The sequence below is a fragment of the Labeo rohita genome, chromosome 16 (genome assembly GCF_022985175.1).
Source record: "Labeo rohita strain BAU-BD-2019 chromosome 16, IGBB_LRoh.1.0, whole genome shotgun sequence".
NCBI lineage: Eukaryota > Metazoa > Chordata > Actinopteri > Cypriniformes > Cyprinidae > Labeo > Labeo rohita.
The window spans coordinates 9207448-9233555 of NC_066884.1; the positions used below are offsets into that span (position 1 = coordinate 9207448).

Here is a 26108-nt window from a genome sequence, read left to right on the forward strand (position 1 = left end):
ATTGATTAGTAATATGCATTGCTAAGAACTTTATTTAGACAACTTTAAAGGCGATTTTCTCAGTATTTTGATTTTTTTGCACCCTCAGATTTCAGATTTTCAAATAATTATATCTCGGCCAAATATTGTCCTATTTATTCAAAAAAAATGACCCATATGACTGTTTTTGTGGTCCAGGGTCACATATGTGAAAATGTACTGTTCAGATGGGGAAAAAAACCTGAGTAAAGCCTTCTTAATAATGGAGAAAACATCTGTCATAGTACCCTCATAATTTAAGATTCTCTTGTTACACTGCATGACATTAATTTCCTCTACCAATTAATTGTGTTACTAAAATCGATTAATGGCAACAAGCACAATCTGAAGGGAGCCATGAATTATAGATGTTTGTAAATGTGTGTGGTCAGCAGTGGTGTGAATGGGGTTTGGGTCAGCATTGATCTTGACCCCAAGTCACCAGTGAAGGTCACATATTCAGATTCTGTGCCACCTGTCCAATACTGTATTGTGCAACTGGTCGTATGATTTCAGGAAACGACCCTCCCGTGGCCTTGCATAAGCTTACATCATCAGTTTGGTACATGTTTTTATTGAACTGGGGCCAAAACCCTCCACTGCAGTGACAGCAATTTCAAACTGACCACAAATTGATTACGAATAAGCATTTTTTACTGCTGGGGGTCAAAACCAATCTTAGGGGGCATAAAACGGCATTAGATTTTCATGTCACACATGTTTGCGGTACCGGTGTCATATGCTTTCCTGTGATGAGTTTGAGAACTTGTTAAAGGTGACGCGTACTAGTGAGATCAAAGAGCCTGGGGTCAAAAGTGTGTGATTGTTTTGCCATTTTATGTTCATCTGGGCAAAAATCTGCAAAAGCTGCATGATTTGAGGTGTCATTTATGCTCATAGCACAAACATTTATACAGTTATACATGTCAAGTTATACATGTCTTTAGGTCCAGAACTGCCTTTTTTTTGTTGTTTGTTAATTCACAGTATCCATTAAAAGCAGCACAAATATTCTCAACAAATGTTTCTTGAGCACCAAATCTGCAAATTAGAATTATTTCTGATGGATCATGTGACACTGAAGACTGGCGTAATGGCTATTGTTAATTGTAAACATAGTAATTGTAATAATATTTCATATTATTACGCTTTCCAATGTGTCTTTATCAAATAAATGCAGCCTTGGTGAGCATAAGACATTTCAAAAACATTAGAAAATGCTTTTGAATCGCAGTGTACGTGTTGGCAATCAATATTCTATGTGTCTTCGAATGCAATTCTATGATTCTGGTTTTTTTTCATTAGAACTGAAAAATGGAGCTCCTGTGCTGAGTGTGAATCACGGTTCGGGGACTCTAACACTGCAGCTGTCCACAAGAGCCACTGTCACGGACCGCCGCTGGCATCACCTCGACATCATCAGCGATGGCAAGGTACAAGCGTAGATTGAAATAGAGGTCAGGTGACCAGGATGAGACAGTGGGCATTTGCCATTCCTGGAGGAATTTTTGTTTGACTACTTAATGTTCTCAAGCTCACCTCAATTTCATTGAGACATGAAGCTGTCAGAGAGTCCAGATCATCACGTAGCTCAATGGTTCACACTGGGTTAGACAGATTGTGAGCTTTTTTGCCCTCTGGGATTTGAGTCTAAAATATTCCATTATGAAAGGTGACCTCTCATGCATTTAGATGGTGTAATACTTTGCCTTGAAGTCAAGTCATTGTGTGTGTGTTTTTGTGTAGACTGTGCAGATGATTCTGGACCACTGCTCTGGTGCCATGGTGAACGAGTTGGAAGGCCTGGGAGTTGAGATGTTTGAGACTGATCAGTCAGTGTGCAAGGCCTCTGGAGAGACGCCAGGCAGTGAAAGGTAAAATTTAAAATTAGTTTACCCAAACATGAAAATTCTGTCATTAATTACTTACCCTCATATTGTTCCAAACCTTCATTCATATTCGGAACACAAATTAAGATATTTTTGATGACATCCGGGAGATTTCTGACCCTGCATATACAGCAATGCAACTACCACTTTCAAGGAAGGTAGTAAAGTCATTGTTAAAATAGTCCATCTGACATAAGTGTTGTAAACTAAGAGCTTAAAGAGCTAAAGTTGTTATTTTTGTTTTCTTTGTGCACTGAAAGTATTCTCATAGCTTCATAACATTAAGGTTGAACCACTGATGTCAGTATGGACTATGATGTCCTTACTATCTTTTTGAGCTTTTAACGCATCAGTTTCTGGCTGTGATGTAAACTAATGCCACACGTTTTTATTTCTCTTCAGGTTTTTGGATGTCTACCAGCCTCTTCAGTTGGGTGGGGTTAAAGAGACACACTCACTCCGTAGGTCACACCCCCATTACAAAGGATTTGTGGGATGTATGAGGAACCTGGTGGTGGACAGTCAGGTAAAAACTTATTTATCTAGGGGGTACTTTTGTTTTTGACTTTACAAAACCATTAAACAAAAAAATATATATATATTTATACCACATACTAAAAGTATGTGAAGAGTTCATTTGCAAAAACAGATAACTCCATTTTTAACAATTTTCTAAAATCATGTTTTTTCATGGTGCATTCTAATTATTCTCAATCAAACTGCAGTTGATAAGTAAACATAACTAAAAATGCAGCTAACACAATAAAACAATAAAAACATGATAACATAATAATAAAAAAAGATTTTTGACATTTTGAAAAAACTAAGTTAACTGTTTTTTAAAAAGTTTATATTTTGGGCATGTTTGGCTTAAAGGATTAGTTAACTTCCAAAATTTTTTTTTTTTTTAATTTATTCACCCCCATGTCATCCAAAATGTTCATGACTTTCTTTCTTTCTTCAGTCGAAAAGAAATTAAAGTTTTTGAGGAAAACATTCCAGGATTTTTTTTCCATATTGTGGACTTCAATGGTGGCCAACAGGTTGAAGGTCCAAACTGCAGTTTCAGTGCAGCTTTTAAGAGCTCTACATGATCCCAGCCAAGGAATAAGGGACTTATCTAGTGAACTGCTTGGTCATTTTCTAAAAAAAATAAATAAATAAATAAAAATGTATATACTTTTTAATTGATAAAAATTAAAATTTAATTTATGTACTTCTTTGCACCAGCTCTGTGTTATCATATGTAGTTATGTTGGAAAAGTCAAATGCAGTTAGTTCTTTGTCTGTGTACTTTGGTTCAAAAAGATAGGGTAGGACAAAAATCTTCATCTCATTTTCTCCTCCAACTTCAAAATCACCCGATATCATTGTTTTACCATTTTTTGTAAAGGGCGTTTGACTTTTTTTGAAGGTTCGTCATGTGTGCATGATAACATAATGTGTGACATCGAGCTAGTGCAAGATGAGCATTTGTGGTTAAAAAGTATAGAAGTTTGAATTCTTTTAGAAAATCATTGATCGTTTCGTTAGTTAAGACCTTTATTCCTCGGCCGGGATCGTGTTGAGCTCTTTGAAGCTGCATTGAAACTGCAATTTAGACTGTCAACCCACTGGCCACTATTGTAGTCCACTATATGGAGAACAATCCTGGAAAGTTTTTCGCAAAAACCTTAATTTCTTTTCGACTAAAGAAAGAAAGAAATGAACATCTTGAATGACATGGTGGTGAGTAAATCATCATGAAATTTTTAGTCTGGAGTGAACTAATCCTTTAATATTTTCAGCCTACTATTCTCAGTGGATTTGGCACTTATTCTATTTGGATGGATTACTTGTAAATATGTACATGTTGTAGATTTAGTTTTTTAAATGGTTGCATTATTAAGAAAACATATGTTACTCATTTACTGACAATGGACCTTATTCAGAAAATATAAACAAAATGAATTCTGCTCTAAGTCGTTTATAAAACCTAAAACTGTCACATATGCATTACTGTGTCTTTTACACATGAATGCAGAAATTCATTATACTCCCGTTTCATGAATGAATCTGTCAGTGTTGAACATCTTTCAGACCGAATGTGTTTCAGGTTTCAATCCACAATCTTTTGTTTGGACAGAACGGACGTTTACCTGAGCCACTTTCTGACAACGAGTCGATACGGATCAATAAGGTTCAGCATTGTGCTGACTCAGGCCTTTCTGTGTGTGCGTGTCTGTTTTCTGTCAGGTGTACGACCTCGGCAGCACAGCGGAGAGTGAGAACAGCGCCCCGGGATGTGCCCTGACAGATGGTGTGTGTCTGACCGCTGGAGGACCCTCCTGTGGGGTCCATGGGAAATGTCTGGGCGAATGGGGCTCCTTCAGCTGTGATTGCCATCCTGGATATAGCGGACACAAGTGTGACAAAGCCCTTTCTGAATGGTCATTTGAAAAAGACAGTGTGCTGAGGTACCAGCTGAGAGGTGGAGGAAGTCCACGCAAAACCCAAGCTCACTTCCTGCTGAGAACCCGCGTCTCCACGGGCAGCCTGCTCAGCATGGCCTCACGTGACGCCAACGAGTTCATTATTCTGGAAGTGAGTGATACACATGATGTGCATTTATTTTAAGCCTCCCTTAGGTGACCAAATACGTTTTAAAGCTATAACGCTGTGTTGTCTTTTTGTCTCTCAGATCGTAGATGGGTACCTCACTGTCCGTGCTAACCTTGGGGACGGCGCTCACTCTCTGAAACTAACAGGTCATCGCGTGAACCACGGCCAGTGGGTCTTCGTCAGTCTTCATCGACATGACAACATCTTTACCCTGCGACTGGAGCAGGGCGGGGGTTCACGAGAGGTCACAGGGGTCCTGGGTTTAAAGAAAGAAATAGTAGTTCACCCCTCCAGTGTGTTTCTGGGAAACAGCGCCACTCCAAACACGCAGGGAGACTTTCAGGGTGGGTTTTCTCTTCCCTTTTTTCCTCATTGCTGTAATTCAAATCAACGAGTTGCTTAGTTTATCTCATGATGAGAGTGAATTTGTTTGCTTCTTCACTTTTGAAGATTAAAGCTTAATATTTTACTTAGTTACACAACTCTCTGGAATGCTTGATTCTGATTGGTTAGCCTCCGCATTTTGAGGTCAAATATATTTGTATGATGACCTCTAGACTATAGAATTGACTTTGTCAAACAAATCCTACAATGTACATTACCATTCAAAAGTTTCTGAACAGTTAAATTTTTAATGTTTTTTAAAGTCTCTTCTGCTCACCAAGCCTGCATTTATTTGATCCAAAGTAAACCAAAATCAGTAATATAGTGAAATATTTTTACTATTTAAAACTGCTTTCTATATGAAAATATTTTAAAATGTAATTTATTCCTGTGATCAAAGATAATTTTTTTCATTACTCCAGTCTTCAATGTCACATGACCCTTCAGAAATCATTCTGATCTCAAAATGCTGATTTGCTGTTCAAGAAACATTTTTGATCATTATTATAAGCAATATTTAAAACAGTTGAGGAATTTTTTTTCAGGATTCTTTGATGAATAAAAAGATCCAAAGATCAGCATTATCTGAAATAAAAAGCTTAAAAAGCTTATTTTTATTTAGTAAGGATGCTTTGAATTATGAATTATGTTCTTCTGAAATTTCTATTAATCAAAGAAACCTGAAAAATTCTAGTCAGCTGTTTTCAACATAACAATAATTTATTGAATAAATTGATTTCTGAAGGATCATGTGACTGAAGTAATGATTATAAAAATTCAGCTTTTGTTCAAAAGGATGGTGTGGGTGAGATTATTTATTTATGTATTTATTTTTTAAATAAATTAATACTTGAATTCAGCAAGGACAAAATAATATATTATATATACATTTATAAAATTACAAAAGATTTCCATTTCAAATAAATGCTGTTCTGAACTTTTTAATTCTTCCAAAAATCCTGAAAATATTTATCTCCTTTTCTACAAAAATATTAAGCAGAACTGTTTTCAACATTGATAATAAAAAGGTTATAATATAGTTATTAAATAAATGTGTCTTGAGTACAAAAGAGCCATTTCTGTGATTTAGAATGATTTCTGAAGGATTGTGTGACACTGAGTAATGGCTGCTGACAATTCGGCTTTGTCATCACAGGAATAAATTACATTTTAAAATATATTAAAATAGAAAACAGCTATTTTGAATTAGAATAATATTTCAAAATATTACTGTTTTTTACTGTAATTTTGCTGAAATAAATGCAGCATTGCTGAGCATAAAAGACCTTTCAAAAACATTACAAATTCTTATTGAGCCCAAAGCTTTGAACAGTAGTTTAAATATATTTTTTAATAAATATTTACAATATTTTAAATGTCCATTTATTTATTTATTTAGTAAGTAACTGTAATGAGTGAGATTATGCACAGTCAGGTGGTCATTATTGCAAAATAAACCAGATGATCAAAGTTACAGTTCCAATTCAAAATGACAGTCAATATAAAGTCCCAAGTGCACGTTATATAATAGAAATAAAAGTCACAGTAACAAATGAGCATTTTCACCATATTTTTTACCATACAGGATGTATACGGGATGTCAGACTGAACGGTCACTCTCTGCCGCTGGATGGTCAGGGCACAGAGTTCAGTACTGTACTGGAGCGCCGTGGAGTCGTGCCCGGCTGTCACTCTGACGCCTGCAGCGCCAAACCCTGCCTGAGTCCACTGTACTGCGTCGACCTGTGGAGAAAACATGAGTGCAGGTGAACACTCTCTCCCACATGGTTTCCTACTGTCAAATGCTTCTTCCTTTGTCTCAACATCTGCTTTCTCACTTCAGGTGTCCAGCCAATCAGGTTGCGGTGGTGGATGAGGTCACAGGTCTTTTGCATTGCGCCCCGTCCCCCTGCGGCCCCACCACGTGCCGTAACGGCGGCACCTGCCTGGCTCACTCCACCAAGAGCTACCAGTGCCGCTGTCCAGAGGGCTTCAGGGGCCAGTGGTGTGAAATCGGCCGGGTCAAATCTCTCCGTCTCGCCGCGCTCAGTCCAAGCTCGATCCTAGCCATCAGCATGTGTCTACTCGTCTTTTTCGGTAACTGTCATGGAAGTTACACTTTTCATGAAAGCGTTGTTATGTCTCTGTCATCAGTGTGGCACCGTGATGAGCCCCTTTTATTTTGTGTTAGTCTGTTGAGAAAACTGTCAATAGAGAGCCAGCACACAGAGGTAAGAGTGACGAGGCGGGCCTGTGTGTGTGCGCTCAAGCCTTAGACAGGTACAACAATGACGTGACAGGCTGGCAGTGCCCTCCAGGCCTCTCTGCCAGCTCTGACACTCCATCAGCCACATCACAAGCAGACACACAAATCCTTTTTAAAGCATTACTGCATGCAGGCAGGAAGAAATCACTCATCAACTGAAGCAAAAATGAGAAACGTGCTGCCAGATGATGGGATTGGTTGGGCTTATGGCCTTCAGAGAAATTTGGCAGGAAATGACGGGTTATTTTTGGATTGATCTGTCTTTAATTGAAAAGAGGAGTCTTACCATCCATGAACTGGCAAGATGGCATGAGCTGGTGAAAGCTGAAGCCTGCGGTCAGACTTGTGCACTTAAAAGTCAGCGTGAAATCAAAACTGACCCTGTTTACTCTTTTAACTCTTTTTTTTGTGGATGATTTACACATCGTGCATGTTATTCGGAAGACAAAAATCTTTCAAAGTCTTTGTAATCTTTTATCAAAACATGATATTTTTCTACACCTCTGAATCGTAAATCTGGTATCCAAATCCAGTATTTGAAAAAAACATTCCCTTATACAGGGTTCACATGATAAAATAAAATAAAATTAAATTAAATTTGTGTATACCTCTGTATTGTAAATCTGGTATCCAAAATCTTATTTAAACCTGTAAATAATATAATTTCATATTTAATTTATACATTTTATTTGTAAAATACATTGTTAATTTATAATACTATTTTTTTTTTACTGAAGTACACTACTTTTCCAAAGTTTGAGGTCGGTATGATTTTTTTATTTTTTTAAAAGAAGCTTCTTATGCTTACCAAAGCTGCATTTATTGGAACGAAAAATACACTAAAAACAGTTATATTGTAAAATGCTATCACAACTTAAAAGAACCGTTGTCTATTTACATATATTTTAAAATGTTTTTTTTTTTTTTTTGTCCTGTGATGACAAAGCTGAATTTTCAGCATCATTACTCTAGTCTTTAGTGTCACATGATCCTTCAAAAATCATTCTAATATGCTGACTTGCTCCTCAGGATACATTTGATGAATAGAATTCATCAAGAATTCAAAAGAACATCATGTTATTTTTGATTAATTTAGTGCATCCTTGCTAGATAAAAGTATTAATTTCTTTTAAAAAACAGAGTTTTTAAACTTTAGGACCTCATTGCATGTCACATTATGGAATTAAAACATGCAAAGGATTTACCACCATTTACGTTATTAAACATACATGCTTATACAAAAATACACTTTTAATAACTGGTTTCATCATTCTTGTATTAATTTCTCATTCTCTGTCCTCTGCAGCCGTGCTCGTGGCGGTGACCGTATGGAATCAGAAGGGCAGTCGGAATAAGTTCCGCAAGCGAGGTGTTTACCACATCCCAGCGGAGCACGAGAGCTGGGAGGACATCCGGGAGAACATCCTCAACTACAACGAGGAGGGAGGAGGAGAGCAGGACCAGGTATTCCATTAACACAGGGCAGCCAAGGGGAGATATTGATTTACTTTCAGTAAGACTTAGGTCAGGGGAATGACCTCCGTCAACATCTACACTGCAGTGCCATCATCCTCTAGGTGGCAGCATTCAGCACTTTAGAGGTTTAGTCTGCACAGCATGATTAAAGAGGTAGTTCATCCAAAAATGTGAAAACTCTGTTTTTAAGACCTTAATTCATCTTTAGAACACAAATTAAGATATTTTTGATGAAATCCGACCCTGCATAGACGGCTACTACCAGGTTCATGGCTGAGGAAGGTAGTAAGGACATTGTTAAAATAGTCCATGTGATATCAGTGGTTCAACTTTTTTTTATCAAGCTACAAGAAAACAAAAATAATGACTTCATTAAACTATATTCAGCTATATTGTTGTCACTTGACCTTATTACATTGTATTTTTTAAAAATCCAGTTTATAATTCAGAGTGGCATCCAGTTGAAATACAACTGTTTTGCATTTCAAATCCAAATTTGAAATCTATTTAAATAATGAGATGTTAAATATTGTTATTTACAAAAACTTTAAATACGGTACACACTGTATACTGCAGAAATAGTATGAATATACAAATATAAAAATATTGTAAAAAATAAATGAGAGAGCTTATATATACTTGCATATGACAAAGTTTGGGATTAGTACTTTTTTTATTATTTTAATTTAATTGTATTTAATTTAATTTAATTTAATTTTATTTTATTTATAAATTAAGGAAATTAATAAATTTTTTTAGCAAGAACACATTAAATTAATCAGAATATTTTTACATTGTTATAAAATGTATACTGCCAATCAAACGTTTTTGAACAGTAAGATTTTTAATATTTTTTTAAATTTACAAAAGATTTCCATTTCAGATAAATGCTGTTCCTCTGAACCTTTTATTCATCAAAGAAACCTGAAAAAAAAATATATGTGACTGGAGTAATGATGCTAAAAATCAGCTTTGAAATCACAGGAATAAAATACATTTTAAAATATATTTAAATAGAAAGCAGTTATTTTAAATAGTAAAAATATTTAAAAATTGTATTGTTTTTGCTGCATTTCGGATCAAATAAATGCAGACTTCTTTAAAAAAAACATTAAAAATCTTACTGTTCAAAAACTTTTGACTGGTAATGTATATATTTCAAATGAATGCTTTTCTTTTGAACTTTCTATTCATCACAGAATCCTAAAAATATAAATACCTTGAAAATATGAAGCAACAATAATCCGACCAAATCAGCATATCAGAATGATTTCTAAAGGATCATGTTACACTAAAGACTGAAGTAATAACTGCTCAGCTTTGCATCACATTAATAAATTACATTTTAAAATATATTAAAGTAGAAACCAATTCTTCTGAATTGTAATAATATTTCACATTATTACAGTTTTTTACTGTATTTTTGATCTAAAAAATGACGCTTTTGTGAGCATAAGATACAAATACTTTTCTAAAAAAATCATACCGACCACACTAATGTGTATTCACATTTTGTAAGTCTGAAGGCTTTCCCAGAATTAAATTTGTCGCCTGTGTGTCCAATAGAACGCCTATGACATCACCGAGCTGAAGAGGCCGCTGTGTTCCAGCTTGTCCCAGTCCTCCTCCTGCACTACAGCCCCCCTCATCAAGTCATCCCAGGGCTCTCAGGAGGAGGTCCACCCATGCGGAAACATCACCAACGGAGCCACCCTTCCCTACCACCACAATGCCAGCTGCGGCGGTCACTGTTCCATGGACTTCAAGAGCTACGTGTCGCGCATCATCTGGGAGGCCGACAACGACAGCCTGGCATTCCCCATGGACACCTACCACGTGTACTGCATCGAGGGAATGGGCTCCAGCGCGGGCAGCCTCAGCTCTCTTGGATCGGCCATCTCACAGGAGGCCTTCAGCTACGACTCCCTACGGCGCTGGGGCTCCAAGTTCGAAGGCCTAAGTGAGCTCTATCGCCGACCTGAGCTGGCCGTCCCTTACATGGACACGGTGCAAAGCCAAAGCCAGGAACAACAACAACAATAACCGAATGACTTCAAACCCAGTGTTTGTTTTTGTGTTAGTGTTTTAAAGCCTTTATAGGGTTCCGGTTTGAACGCTAAAAAAAAGTGTCCTAAGAAACGGATTGTGTTCATCATGATACAGTCACACAGCTTTAAGAGCGAGGAGCAGCTGAAGTTAGAGGACTGATTTGTTTTATTTATTGAGTGAAATATTCGATATACTGTATTTATTTGTGCTCTGATAGGGAACAAAGCCAGTGAATCATCAGGACTTACGGTCACATCCAGCACGTCACAATTAAGGTGCATTTTAGTGAACACAAGTGACTAATGCTGCATTCCATTTGACTCAGAAATTCACTGCTTTATTTGTGAAAATGTGCATTAGAATGTCACTTTATGTAAAAATTTCCATCTTAGAAGCTTGCACGGATCTTTGATTTTGCCAAAATGTGAATTCACACTACCGCTCAAAAGTTTGGGGTTGGTAAGATCATTTTTTATTGTTTAAAAAAAAAAAAAAAACATACAGTAAAACATTGATATTGTGATGTACTGTTACTTTTTAAAATAATGTTTTTATATTTTAATAGATTTAAGAAAAAATTATTTATTACTTTGATGGCTGAATGAAAGCTGAATTTCTAGGATTTTTTGATGAAAAGAAACTTTAAAAGAACAGTGTTTGAACAATGTAATGAATCTTTACTGTCACTTTAGATCAATGTAATGCATTCTTGCTGAATAAAAGTGTTAATTTCTTAAAAAATAACAATAATAAAAATTCAAATAATTAAAAAAAATCTTACTGACCCCAAACCTTCACTTAAACATGGTTCCCATGGCACTGGAATAATAAAATAAAATAAAATAAAACAAAAATAAAATAATATTAAATTAAATTGAATTAAATTAAATTTGTATTATTAAATAATAATTTTAATAAATTCTATAAAATCTCTAAAAAGCCATCATAATTTTTAAAAAGTAATAATTAAATTAAATAATTAAAATAAATTATTTAATAATTGAAATTAATTGAAATTATTAAATTAAAGTCATCATTAATCATTGGAACCTAATGGACATGTCATGGAAACAGAATAACTCTGATTTTGCCAAAATGAATTCACACTACTGTTCAAAAGTTTGAGGTTGGTAAGATCTTTTTATTGTAAAAAGAAAAAAAAAAAACATACAGTAAAACATTAATATTGTGACGTACTATTACTTTTTAAATTAACCTTTTTATATTTTAATTTTTTTTTTTTTAATGTAATTTATTCCTTTGGCAAGGCTGAATTTCTAGGATTTTTTGATGATAAGAAACTTAAAAAGAACAATGTTTAAACAATGTAATGAATGTTTACTGTCACTTTTGATTAATTTAATGCAGTAATAAAGTCAAAAAAGTTAATTTCTTAAAAACTAACAATAATAATAAATAAATATAATTTAGAAAATCTTACTGACCCCAGACTTCCACTTAAACAGGGTTCCTATAGTACTGGATTAAAATAAAATAAAATAAAATAATTTCTAAGGATAGAAAATAATTTATTAAATTCTATAGAATCTCAAAAAGGCTGTCATAATTTTAAAAAGTTCTAATTAAATAAATTTAAATGATTAAAGTCATAAATCATGAATTACTGGTAAACAAATGGACATGTCATGGAAATTGCACAGAATAATTTGTCAGGAAGTGTGGGAACCCTGCTTGAACATGACCCAGTTAACAATAAACATTTATTGCATCAATGAGACAAATTTCCTACATTTATACGCTGATGAAACCTGCTTAGCAATGTTCACAGTGACAGGTGTGTAAAACGCTAAATGATCTGATCCGGATCATCATACACCAGCAGAGCCATTTTGTTTCATGTCATTGGGAATCAGACCACAGAACATGGCTATATGGTGGGAAGTCACTGAAACTAAATAGATCCCACATACACCTTTGAATGGAGCGCAGCATTATTCCCAGCAGTTTACTGATCAGGGTGTAACATTTTATAAATCTGCACTTGACCAAAACTCTCCTTTTAATGGACCCAGCTGCACTAGTGATGGACGCCCACTTCTGAATTTTAACTCTGAAGCATAAATTTGCCAAAAGAGGGTCATGAAGACACCGAAAGACTTCATAGGTGACTGATGTGCCAATGAATCACAAATCCGCTCATGCGAAAAGAGCATAAGTTACATTACTTTCGGTCAGCAGCGGTATAAATCTGCATTCTGCCATGAATATTCATCGTGTAGGTTTTTTCTTTCTTTGTCTTTTCATGTGAGGGACGTAGTGTGTGATGCCAATCATTTCTGATGCTGGTGTGCTGTCACAACACCAGATGAATGTATGGTGTATTGAGCAGCCGAAGTCGAAACTCCACTGTGTCAAAGTTTGAAAAGTTCAAATGTGGCCAGACACAGCGCAGATACAATCATTAAAAAGCGTATGGATATTGTAAATTGCAATATACTTACAAAGGATCTGTATAGTTCTATTTTTATTGTGAAAACAAATGCTAGTCTGATCAAATTTGCAGGTTGCTTTTTGTAAAAAAACAATGAGCCATAAGATTGGTTTTTCAGTTAGGATAGTCCTCTAATAATGCTCAGCAAAACCTATACAGACATCAATTAAGTTGAAGACACATGGCCATTGATCTTTTTTCTGAAAAGGTCCAGACAATGTTATTTCATGCCTCTTAGAAACTAACAAGAACATGAGGTCACTGCCATAATGGTTTATAATAGTTGACTTGAAATGTTCCTGTCAGCCCATCACAGACCTGTGCTGCTCGTTGTACCATGTAAATAATGTACATAGAGAAATACTTTTTCTAGGGACTTAACATTTTCCTTTTTGTATATGAATTTTAATAAATGAAATGTTTTCCTTGAACAATCGTGAGAGTGTGGTTATTTTCTCGTCGTGTGGTTCCACATCCTACATTTTCTTGTGTTGTTTTACCGCCACCCAGCGGTGACTGAAAGTAATCACAGCTTGTTTGTGTTTCTCTGCAGTATTATTTGCCTCTTTATCTCTAGTTTCTTGATCATTTACGTCCTTTATATTATCTTTTACATGAGTTTTCAGACTATTTTTTAACTCCCTGACTGTATGGTTTGCTCTCATACATTCAATCAAACTAGATCTGGTAGAGGATGACTATTAAGAGCCATAAATTATTATATCAATCTTTGTTTTATTGTTGACACGCTTCTGTTCTGCTCCTATCAGACTCATCTACTTATCATTGTCAGCAGCTGTGTAGGTCAGTATGAAGCTTGTGTGATCAGTTGACCGGATAGTGACTGTTTTTGGCAGCTGCCTGCCACACAGGTCAGTCTCATTTCTTTTAATTTCCTATCTTCTCCTTCTTTGTCTATCGCATGTATTCGTCTGTGTTTCTCCTGCTTTGTTTTTTTATTTTGGAGCTACACAAATCACTTTAGTGGGTGTGGCGTAGCTACTCAGTCCCATCCAGATCCAGTCAGTTGCTTTACAAGGTAGCCTAATGAGTGAATCATTAGCCGCTACAGGGAAATAAAAATAACAATGTGCAGTAAACGGTACAACTGATTACGCTACAAACCAGTGTGTTCATAATTAAGATAACACGTTAGATTAATATGATAAAATACATTAATGTGCAATATAAAGCAGCAAAACGAGCTGTAGACCTAAAAATAGCTGGAGACTGATGAGATCCGAAGCCAGACCATAGACTGTAAAAAATATGGATGTAGTGTCCGTGACGTCACCCGTAGGTTTCTGAAGAGCATTTTTGAAGCTCTTAGTGGGCGGGAGTCGGCCGTCGCCTTCTTGGAATCGCGTCACTGCACGTCACTCCAGGATAATCGAAAATGGGCAAAGAGGCGGGACGTGGGTGGAGCTGGTTGCTGAAACCACGCCCGCCTAGCGCGACAGTGGTGACAGCAGGGCAATCCACCTGTCACTCAAGTGGCCACGCCCTAAATTATGCAGAACTTTAAGGCTTTATATAATTTAGGATGAGTTATAAAAAAAAATTCAACTGCGGTTGCCACGGTTGTGGCAATAAGGGATACAGCTGGAAAGTAACAATAAATTAAATTATTAACATCTACATCTACGTCTACCTTAAACCTACCCTTTATAATAGTGCAAATACAGTAAATGCATTATAAAGGGTTTGCACTTGCGTCACGGTTTGGTTATCCGGATTACCCGGATGTGCGGCCATATTGGCAATACTCCGATATAAACAACGGCATGGATTGAATATGTTGTTCTGCTACTTTATGCTGTCTAAACCACAGGGAAAACGTGTGGAAGCTGCTAAATCATATAGAGAAGGACTTATTAAGCAGGAAAGGGTGCAATATTTTGACAAACTAAAGTTAATAGGTGGTAAAAATATGTATTAGCAGTATTAATTATTATATTAGCCTGATAATAGCCTAATATTTCACCTGCTTGACCGGAAATGATATAAACAAACACGAGTGTTGTCAAGATTCTTGCCCTGGAAGTCCTGGTTCAGTTTGGCCAACCACAAAGGCCTTTGTTCCTCAGACCGTTTTTTTGCACTCTTCTCCTTAATTTGTTATAAGTTTTGGGAGTCTATAGTACTCCAATTGTTTCTCCTGGTCCGACCAATTAGTACAGCCCAAAACATGACAATAATTGACCATTTTCAGCAGCAATAATCATCAAAATATGCTAGTTTCATTCCATTTCATGCATTGTTTACATTCAGTGCCACCAGTATGGCCGATTGATGACGCGTTGTGAAAACACAATATTATTGATGCAATATTGATGTGCGCATACCCATAAGCCATAGCTGTGACCGGTCAGCAGGCTGGTTTTAGAGGGGTTTTGGCCACTTCCATAGTTGGTCAGGCTGGGAGACCAGCTGGAACAACCAGCTAAAACCAGCTACTTCCAGCTTAATCCAGCTAAGACCAGCCAACCAGCTTAGGCTGGCTTTAGTTGTTTTTTTTCAGCGGGGTCCATGAGTACGTTTTGGACTTTCTACATGAGAACGCTTTCTGGCGTCGAGTATGAATAAATACGTATACTGCATGAAAGTGTTTAGCGCTCCATAATGTTCACATCGCCTCGTTTTGGATGTGAATAAAACGTCAGGTCATGCGTAGACTAGATCTTGTCTCTTTGAATTTAATTCTAGATTTATTCACACTGGCCCTGGAAAACATCTACATGAACACACCTGCCCGAAAATCCCTGGACTTTGTTGGAAATCATTGCAGTGTTCAACTCTAAGCTCTGTCGTCTCCTGTCACAATCATCAAAAGTAAGCCAATCTACAGTTTCCTATTATGTATCTGCCTAGTCATTGTTGTTTATTTCATGTGGTTTATGTGGCCGCTGAGCCAGATTATGACCAAGCATTGTTTTTACAAACTGCCCACTGTACTATCTACTGCTGTCATGCTGATTTGATGATGGTGTGATCTGTCAGATGTGGATGTGTGTGTGTGGTGTGGCCGCCGTGCTAATGCTGTTCTTATTGTTATGTTTTTAACACTGCATAGGATGGCATACAAGTTTATGCTCTGATTAAATGTGACCCTGAATCACAAAACCAGTCATAAGGGTCATTTTTTCATAATTGAGGTTTATACATCATATGAAAGCAAATAAGCTTTTCATTGATGTATAGTTTGTTAGGATAGGACAATATTTGGCCGAGATACAACTATTTAAAAATCAGGAATCTGAGGGTGCAAAAAAATCAAAATATTGAGAAAATTGCCTTTAAAGTTCTTCAAATAATGTTCTTAACACTGTATATGACTAATCAAAAATTAAGTTTTCATACATTTACAGTAGGAATTTTTCAAAATATCTTCATGGAACATGATCTTTACTTAATTTCTTAATGATTTTGCCATAAGAGAAAAAACAATAATTTTGACCCATACAATGTATTTTTGGCTATTGCTACAAATAAACAAATGTGGGTGTGTGCAAGCAGGTGCAGTTGTGTTTGCCTATTTTGATAACAGATGGATTTTAGACTAGGCCTACCTACACTGTGATTCCTGGCTATGCTAGGTTGGTCCCTTTTATGTAGCAATTATTTGGCTTTTTGTACATATAAAATGCAAGATGTTTCTATCAGCTGTCTCATAGTCATTATTGTGACCACACAGACACAGCCTGTTTATGTCTATGTATATGCGTGTGCATATATATATATATATATATATATGTATATATGTGTATATATATATATATATATATATAGATAGATATATATGTAGATAGATATAATGTGCTTAAGTTTTCAAATCTTAGATGTTTACTAAGATGAAACCCACTAATATTTTGAATATTAGTTAGTTTATTAGGTACTTTCAATTGGCAGATGGCTGTCCTGAACCCTAAACTCTAAATTTCAACTTATGGAAATAATATTCTTTTAAAAAGTACAGTTAAAAAAATAATATTTTCTTTGTCACATTTTTATTTTACTACTGAAACAGTGTATGCTTTAGTCCATTGGCTGAGACTGATTTTTAATTACACCCCTATATTTATGATCTATATGTGTCCCTCTTTCTCATAGCTACAAAGTCTCATTATTTTGGGGTAAATGTGATCTAAAGTTTGAAAGTCTGTGTTTAATGATCATCACTACCAAACACCTTTTTACTGCAATTAAGCACACTTTTTTGTGAGTTATTCCATAACATTTAGTTTTTATGTGTGTCAACTGTTCAGAACAGTTCTAGCTAACCATGTGCTGACTAGCATGTTTGAGGTGGGCCCAAAAGTATCTAAAATTGTTACTAACGAAACAGTCACAACCGAAACACTTGGTAAAGTTTCAGTTTTGACATCATTCTTTTGGGTGGTGTTCCATAAAATCTAGTTTTTGTGTGTGTGTGTGACTGTTCAGAACTGTGCTTGCTAACCATGTGCTGACTAGCATCTTTCAACTGGGCCCAAAAGTATGTAAAATTTTACTACTGGAACAGTCACAACTAAAACATGTCATCATTGACATAAGGTAACACATAATCCTCATATTTGGGGAATTTTTTTTTTTATTATTTTAGTGGTGTTTTAGTATGCAAGTTAAAATTCTGTAATGTGATGTGGTCACTCCCAAAGCATTACTGTCACTAACAAAAATTGTGCAGTTATGACCAAAATATGAGATATTTAGTCAAAAGCAAAGTATACAGAATTATCAGCTAAGATGTTATGATAATGTTTGGTTCAGTGTATATTCAAACTAATGATTCCTTAACTTTGAAATCAGTATGATCAACTTTATGCATTTTTCAAAGAAAGATTGGATTCAAAATAGAACAAATCTCACAAACCATACTTGAAATATTGTTAAAGTACCTCTGAAAAAGTCCTTAAAAAGTAAGTCCTTTTAAATGATATATTACTGTTTCTGTGACAGATATGGGTAGAGGAAAAATATTCCAAAACGTTCTGAAAATACAACATGAGAATTAACTACACAGTTACTAAAAATGTGTACCTTGGATATTATACAATTTACATACATACAAAATTTGTGGAAAGAGACACATTGTTTTTCAAGATGTTTCCAACCTTGTATTTGAACCAATTCTGTAGAATGGCCAATATATATTATACACACACACACACACTTTTTTTATATGTTACTTCCATCTGTCTCCAACCATCATAATGCAGTGGTATGTGGGACACATCATTAAAAGTAAAAGCATGTGTAGTTTGGAGTGGGTTCTTTGTCTTGGAGGTTCTTGCAGGGGGTTGGGAGTTCAGGGGTAGGAAGCCCACTAGGGAGGGGACGCTCGTTCCCAGATCTACACAATAACTCGCACAACAAAAGCATTGTGAGGAGAGTCCATGTCTTCAGCGCCAGCCACATGTCTGGCAGACACCTCCACATACAGAACAGCTGACCATTGCATAAACACATACACCCTCTGCTTGAGGAGCCATTTTCAACATGTAACAAAATGGCAAGAGACCATTCTCCAACTTTAATGATCAGAAAACAAACTCTTTATCAAAGAATTGAGCTCTAATAATAGCCAGCGGCTTCTGCAAATACTCAGCGTTGAGCAGCTGTGAAAGTTTCCTGTCAAAGACGCTCCACACGTTGTATATCAAAAGGTGTTTGTCTTTATCGTCTTTCCTCTCTCAGTTTATCTGGAGGTGAGGACAGCAACAACTTTTTTGGGAGACTCAGACGTAACGACACCCCAACACCCTCATTAGGACAATTTGCAATTCAGATTTGTTAGGTCTAATGCTTTTCTTTTGTCACTCCACCAAAAGGTACATCACAGCCTCCCCCATCATACTCACATGCTATAGAGGCAATAAGGGAGTGACAATGACTTCACTTTAGACCAGGCAGTACTGTTGGTGCATTTTAAATTATATGTAAAATATGTCTAATTTGAACTTTGTTTAAAGAATACTGGAAAAATCAGTTTCTACAAACATATTAAGCAGCACTAGTTTTTAACATTGATTACTGCATTTAGAGCATCAAATCAGCATATTAGAATGATTTCCGAAGGACCATGTGACAGACTGGAAAAAATGACTTTGACCATGCTAAAAATAAACTCAAACATGACTCTCATTTCACTTTTTAATAACTTCACATTGGAAATCAGACATTACAGAGTCTTGAAATTTTTATATGTACACATATACATCTTATGTACAATTCATAGTACATTTTTACACTGTTTTTAAATCAACAATGAAGCTAACATGACTGGCTCAAACCCAGGTCAAAATTAATATCAAGCTATGCTACAAACAAAAGGCATTAAATTCATAAATAGCAAGCACCTCAAATTATTAAATATGCCTTTGGCATTGAGGAACAAAATTGCAATTCAAATATTACAATGACAAATCTATCTAAATGAAATAAATACGCAGTTTGCTTAAATTCAGTTTGGTAAACCCACTTCTGAGGGGTGAAAACAGTCAAGTCTTACAGGAATATCTTCCGTCGCATGAGAATTAAAACAAGGGAATGATGTAGGATCTGAATGTTTATAAAAATAAGCCAATAACTGATTTAGCTGGTTCTACAGGGTCGTCCTGTAAAACGAGCAGTTAATAGTTAGCACCACTGGGTTGGTATCAGACTACATCAACTGCAAAATTCAAAACATACATTTCACATCACACGCACACACAATAAAATTAAATTGTATTTACATAACATAAAACGGTAACATTTGATCCACGAAGCAGCAGCAGCATCTGTGCAGACCTCTGAACTGGCAACATGGCCAGAAGCTCTTAAGCAGGTTCAGTCTGAGATCGTTAACATTTCTTATGTAGCTTCAGAAAATGGATAACAATCCATTCTACGATGGAAGGCACTTTTGAGTGCTTCAAATACTGCTTTGGGAAACCAAACTTAGGTTCTCCCTCAATTTCACACAACATCTGAAGATTTGTGTGCTGCAGCATCTCAGCCTGGATTCGTTTCCTACAGACCTTCCAAAAAAGATACCATGCACAACTGTAAGTCTCTGGATGTGTTGGTATGAAAGGTCTCTCACATCTCTAGGCTGTGATGGTATTGAATGAAGACTAGCTAAAGCAGGTTCTCCTCAAACCCATCAGGCATTAGCAGGCTTCTCAGTGCTTTTAGGAGGGGTCAGTATTCCGGCGACAGCCAATGGAGACATCCGGTCCAAACTGTCCTGCTGCCGATCATGCGCTTCACTCTGAAAACACACACATAAAACAAGGATGTGTTAAAACTTGCTAAATCTTTAAATAAACCTGATCGTGAAGACAATGAAAATGAGAACTCACCAGCATGGCCAGGTAGTCCACATGGGTCTGTATGTTGTGTCGGCCTTCTGCCGTCACCTTTTTAAAGTCCTTCAGCTGTGGTCTGGGCCATTCACGTACCGCTCGTGCAAATGGGTTCATCCACCGCACACAGCTTGATATGCTGTCCCAAGTGAGCCCTAGTGGGGAAGAAAAAGAAAATACTTAGCACAAATCAACAAACTGATGCAACAACCTAAGCACAAAAAACAGGTTTCTGCAGATTATTTGAAGTAAAATGTAATATTTTTAAGACCAATTAAGGAAAATATAAGTAATAATTTAAAGTGAACACAACAGAGTAATATGTGACCCTGGACCACAAAACCAGTCTCAAGTAGCATAGGTATATTTGTAGCAATAGCCAAAAATATAGGACAAAATGATCTATTTTTTTTTTTCTTTGCCAAAAATCAGTAGGATATTAAGTAAAGATCATATTCCATGAACACATTTTGTACATTTCCTACCATAAATATCTCAAAGCTTAATTTGATTAGTAATATGCATTGCTAAGAACTTCAATTGGACCACTTTAAAGTTGATTTTATCAATATTTTTTTATATCACCCTCAGATTCCAGATTTTCCAAATAGTTGTATCTCTGCCAAATTTATTTAGCTTTCAGATTATGAGACCTCAATTTAAACACATCACACATGATCTCTAAATGTACATGTCTTGGGAGCTCACAACTGTGTTGCAACTGATCACATTGCAAAAATGATTTGTCTTGTTTTCTACTGCAAAAGTATAAATATTTTTTTTTTAAAAATTGACCCTGAAAAGAAAAATGACTGAAAGTCTGTAAAACTGCTAAAAAGCACCGAGTTTTACAATTAAAATCAGAATAAATCTGCTGATAGAGTCAGAAAAATACACTTAATTCAAATGGCAAAACAAGTTTTCAGTCCCCATTGACAGAGATACGTTCTTGTTTGAAGCAGAAACTACATGTTGTTCAGTTTCTCAGAAAAGGAGCATTCATTTTGCATCTCAAGTTCTCAAATTTATCCTGATTTAAGGATGTTTAGATATTCGAACTGGAAAACTGAGGAAGACTTTCATTCTTTGCAGTGCATGCAACATTTATTGCCATTTAAGACTTTCCGCTCCAATTTAAGACCTTTTACGGCATTAATTTGTAGAAAGGTGTATTGAGACTTATAAAGACCTTTTTAAGAGCTGAAGAATCCTAAAATGGTGATCCAAGAAAATCCTAAAATGGTGATCCAAGATCAGAAAGCTCACCTGATACTTTATGGACCGCTTCGAAAGAAGTAAAGTGACAAAACGCAGCAGCAGCGAGGACTCCATACTGGTAATCCAAACAATTAATGTCCAAAATGCAAAGATCCAACAACTGCAGAGAGGATTCGAGAGTCAGAGGAGGCATAACAAAACAACTATATACAGGTTTACTTCAAAGGAGCTCAAGTCTCACCTGTGTGATTTGGATGTAGGTTTCCTGCGAGAACTGAGGAATGAGGAAATTAGCGTCGTCCTTCAAAGAATCCACTTGGGAGTAGAGCTTCAACCATGAGATGACGGTCTCCGGACAGAGCTCCCACTTTAACGCCTTTAATATCACAAGCTCTTTAGCAAGAATCTCCTCTTCATTGCAGGCCCCGTCCGTCACATAAGCAAACTCCTGGAGCTTTGGTGGGTAAATCTCCTGTCAAACAGAGATACGGTATGAGAAAACTGGTACAGTGAAGTTCTGAGGTGTTTTTAGATGACTGACAAAATTTACAGAAAATTATCCAGATTCAAGCTGATGACAACGTTTAAGTACCTCTATCTTTGAGGCTATGAAGAGTGACGTTATGCCGATGAGCTGCAGCTGATCTTTGCCAGTGTCTTTTTGAGTGAGCATGAAGCGATCAAAGATGTCCTGAGCCAAGTAAAATGTCTCCCGGTGGAGGGTATAAACTTCACTGACCTGCACAGAATTTAATAACACGTGAAACACACAAACAAGCAGATGATGAGATCAAAAACCCTTTATAACTGTGAGAAAAATACATGCCTCCATGAGCCAATCTAGCAGAATGGACCTCATTTTGGGCTGCAGAGATGGATGTTGCTGGATGAAGCCCTTGTCATGTACATACTTCAGCTCCTTGTTCAGCATCTTTATCCATACGTCATCCGAACTGGCCCAACTGACAGAACAACAGCAAATTAGTACTGAATTATTTTAAACATTCAACAAAAAAGTTCACAGATGAATTAGTATTTTGCATATTGCAAAATACTGATGATAAAAATCTTCTAAAACTAACATTACATAACTCAGGAAGTGTTTGAAGTGGTTGCAGTAAATCAAGCCAAGTTGAAACAAAAAGGAACAAAAAGGTAATGTTGTTAAGTGTATTCTTTCACTGAGTATTATGTGTAAAATGGTGTGATTTATTAGCATTTACTTTCACTTTTCAAAGCATGAGATGCTGTGATCATGTCTTACCTGAGGCATGGCAGCGGAGACGGCTTCACAAAGAGGTTCTTGAATCTGAATCGCTTGAAACCAGAAAGATTACCGGTCTCCTGATTAACCTCCTTCTGAGGAGTCTCGATTAAGACACTGGGACTACTATCACCTTCAAAACACCGGTTCTAGAAAGAGAAATCATATGGTGTTACAATTTAGATTTTTTGAATATGACTTAACCAAGTAAAATTATATAAGGCATGAGTAAGAACAGCATAGTGTCTCCTTTACTTTATTATTCATAAAATATTGTAAAGGGTATATTATGTATAGTTTATATTCAGTATTTCTGCAAAGGAATATCCTTTTAGGCATCAAATAACATGTTTTTGAACTTAATACAGCAGCTGCAAAAGAAAACGTTAAGAATACATAAAGGTCATATTTAAAAAAGTAAACTTTTTTTTTCAGTTATGATATTAAATAATAAAAGATTTTTTCAGCGGGCTGCTGAATAAAGGAAATAAACGCGGGAGGTTCTGGACGTGACGTCACGGCGCGCTGATTAACCTAGTGACACCATTATTGCGCATGACCGAACTACTGCATAATAAACAGATTGCTAGTGAAAAACTAACTATTTATTGCTTTACAGGCATTTCAAACTCAACACAGTTAGTCTGGCTCTTGTAGCCGCTTACAATTAACGAATAACGTGCAAATATACATAATAATACAAATTAGCTCACCTGAATTTCATAATGTTGTTTCTTAGCTGCTGACGGGACTCTTCTATTGCACTGCTGAAAACAAAATGAATATAATATTAAAATACTTGCGTATATTGTAAAGATAATAATGGAAAATAATCGTAATATCTCACCTCGCCTTTTCTTTTCCTCTGCGGTTTGTTTTGTTCTGGTGCATTTTCATTTCTTTCTTGTAATGTATTACGAGTACTAAAACACAAGTTATAAAGAAATAAGTACTGTGTTTTTAGGATTAGATAAGTAAAACATTCGACAAACAAAATTATTAAGTCAAACGATTAATTCTTACCTGCGTCTTGACATTTTCTAAACAAATGGTGCTTTTCTCCTGTGAAACAGAAACATACAACGTTAAGTTAACTTCCACTGTAATTAACCAGCACTTATTCTAAGCTAAACTGAAAATAATGAAGTAATTACATACCTAAAACGTATTTATAAAAGAAATAAAAAAATGCGATATAAAGGCTTAACGATAAACACTTAAGCTTCAGCCATTCGACCAGAGAGTAGTTACATACATGACCAGAAATCTCGAACGAATTTTTATAATTCATACGAATTAAAAATCTTTTAAAGCCGAAAGGCATTAAGAGTGAATGCAAAGTCTACACAAACAGCAGTATGATCATCTAATGTTATTACTAAAACCAGAAATACATGATCCAGTTTTGTAGGTTTATGAAAGGACAGTCCGCGCCAATTTACATGAAGCGGGAGACTACAGCTGCCCCCACAAAAACCCATCTAAGATGTATTTAAAGCGCATTAAACACCAGTTTAACCGAAAATACTCTTCAGGTAACTCCTTGGTGTGTGAAAACCCCACAACATTTTTCGCAAAATCAGTTATTTTCCCCATTTCTGAAGAGTTTACAAATGCACGTCCACGTACATACAAGGATCTAATCTGGCGCCTAGCAGAGACGGCTAACTTTTAGGAACATCCCCCCTCTGAGGTCGACATTACATTAAACTTTTGCCTATGAGATACGTCTAAAAACATTAATTCCACTTTCTGCCTAAATAATCCAGCTAAAAACAGCTGCTTTTAGGAGTCCCGACGAGATGTTCGTCTCTAGTCGTGGAGGACTAACGTTAGTTAAAAGGCACAAACTTCCGTTTTAAAGCAAAAGCGACATAAAACAACAGCGATATTCCTGCTAAAACCTAATTACAACACGATTTCAACGAAGTCAAATTAAAACTACAAAGATTATAAGTGAAAGAAGACTAAAGTAACCATCCTTACCGCAGTGTTCAGTGCGAATGAATAAATGAATGGCGCCAAGCATTATATAGTCCAGCGGTTCGCGACTACTGCGCATGCGTGGCGCTCTTTTCAGCCTTTAAAAACAACACGAAAAACTATATAGAACATGGTGTTTTGGAGCTAAAAATGACCAGACAACCTAATGTATAATAGTTCAAACCACCTGCATGAAATTAGAAACGATAACTCTGATAGTTTGTGAGAAACTGACAAGAATGTATGTGGTTTATAGACTTTCTTTTGGCCGCGTCGACCTTTGGTTTAAATATGTAAAAAAACGCGCTTTCCTGCTTTCCCGGTTAAACGAATCCGGGGCTCGAGGACCTAATGCATCATATGCGAGTATGTCTGTATGTTAAATCTCGCATTTGTACGAAATTATTAAGAGTTTTTGACTCTAAGGAGACGCTTCCTAGTTTGACAGCTGTTAGTGGGCGGGGATTTAAATCGGTCTGACCAATCGTCGTTATTCTACGAGAAACAACGTGCTCTTGTAAACAAACCTGTGAGCGGATTCTTATTCTGACAGGCAATGAAAAGCGTATTGAAAATTATGTTTTCCATGAATCCTATCATAATAGTAGTTGCATTTCTAGATCGTAGATGTAAATGTATCAGCCAAAAGCGTTTTTCTGTTGTTCTTAAAGAAATGATCTGGATTCTGTCATAATCATGGACAATTTTTGTGACATGGAGTTTGTATGTCCTAATGGCATTGCTTATACTGTTATATTGATATAAGCATGAAGACAAAAACTACATGATTACATTAACATACATTTTACCGCGTTTAAATACACGACAAGAGAAACAAGGGAAAAGACAGTCCATTTTGTCCGTACTAGATCGACGCGACAGCTGATGTAGTGAAAAACACAAAGAAGCAATATTACACTTCTTTAACCTTTAAAAAAAAAAAAATACTAAAGAATACTTGTGAAAGCGGCGCGAATTCTTCAAACAGTAATCCCGCTCAACCTTTTGTGTATGTTACAATACGTCACATCCGGGGTGAACGAACGTGTTGCTACGTACAACATGTAAATAAACGTATAAAACTTCTCTTCAACGTACTACATGTCTTCCAAATGCAAAGATAACCAATATTCTGTTTTTCATTAACATTTACAAAGCA

General features: G+C 36.1%; 3 protein-coding genes across 7 annotated transcripts in view; 2 read left to right on the top strand and 1 right to left on the bottom strand.

Annotated features, from left to right (window-relative positions):
• Positions 1 to 12211, top strand: part of si:dkey-22o22.2 (neural-cadherin) — a 146399-nt gene extending 134188 nt beyond the window's left edge. For all 3 annotated transcript variants that reach the window (XM_051131281.1, XM_051131282.1, XM_051131283.1), the window contains 9 exons: positions 1324 to 1451; positions 1765 to 1892; positions 2310 to 2433; positions 4143 to 4490; positions 4588 to 4852; positions 6478 to 6658; positions 6736 to 6989; positions 8465 to 8622; positions 10201 to 12211. In XM_051131281.1, the coding sequence (XP_050987238.1) occupies positions 1324 to 1451; positions 1765 to 1892; positions 2310 to 2433; positions 4143 to 4490; positions 4588 to 4852; positions 6478 to 6658; positions 6736 to 6989; positions 8465 to 8622; positions 10201 to 10677 (2063 nt within the window). In that variant the 3' untranslated portion in view covers positions 10678 to 12211. The remainder of the gene's footprint in view (positions 1 to 1323; positions 1452 to 1764; positions 1893 to 2309; positions 2434 to 4142; positions 4491 to 4587; positions 4853 to 6477; positions 6659 to 6735; positions 6990 to 8464; positions 8623 to 10200) is intronic.
• A 1712-nt stretch (positions 12212 to 13923) lies between these two features.
• Positions 13924 to 26108, top strand: part of ndufaf6 (NADH:ubiquinone oxidoreductase complex assembly factor 6) — a 61372-nt gene continuing 49187 nt past the window's right edge. The window contains exons 1-2 of the mRNA XM_051130417.1: positions 13924 to 14007; positions 15842 to 15967. The gene's annotated coding sequence lies outside the window, so the exon portion shown is untranslated. The remainder of the gene's footprint in view (positions 14008 to 15841; positions 15968 to 26108) is intronic.
• On the bottom strand, positions 19275 to 25965 carry ccne2 (cyclin E2). 3 transcript variants are annotated; one of them, XM_051130407.1, is made up of 11 exons: positions 25908 to 25965; positions 23990 to 24028; positions 23814 to 23889; positions 23680 to 23733; positions 22967 to 23115; positions 22529 to 22664; positions 22295 to 22441; positions 21944 to 22174; positions 21751 to 21862; positions 20482 to 20639; positions 19275 to 20390 (listed from the first exon to the last, which is right to left on the bottom strand). In XM_051130407.1, the coding sequence occupies exons 2-11, from the start codon at positions 24001 to 24003 to the stop codon at positions 20283 to 20285; spliced, it is 1185 nt and encodes a 394-aa protein (XP_050986364.1). In that variant the 5' UTR covers positions 24004 to 24028; positions 25908 to 25965; the 3' UTR covers positions 19275 to 20282. The 3 variants fall into 3 exon arrangements, with proteins under 3 accessions (XP_050986364.1, XP_050986366.1, XP_050986363.1); XM_051130409.1 differs by lacking the exon at positions 25908 to 25965 and adding an exon at positions 24953 to 24992 and having other exon boundaries at positions 23680 to 23730; XM_051130406.1 differs by lacking the exon at positions 25908 to 25965 and adding an exon at positions 24953 to 24992.

What these genes read in the sequence shown, in the direction of transcription:
- ccne2 (XM_051130407.1), bottom strand. An exon ending in AACAACATTATGAAATTCAG is followed by an intron (nt 23,116 to 23,679) that starts GTGAGCTAATTT and finishes TTCTCTTTCTAG; the next exon opens with AACCGGTGTTTTGAAGGTGA. An exon ending in TCTCCGCTGCCATGCCTCAG is followed by an intron (nt 22,665 to 22,966) that starts GTAAGACATGAT and finishes TTGTTCTGTCAG; the next exon opens with TTGGGCCAGTTCGGATGACG.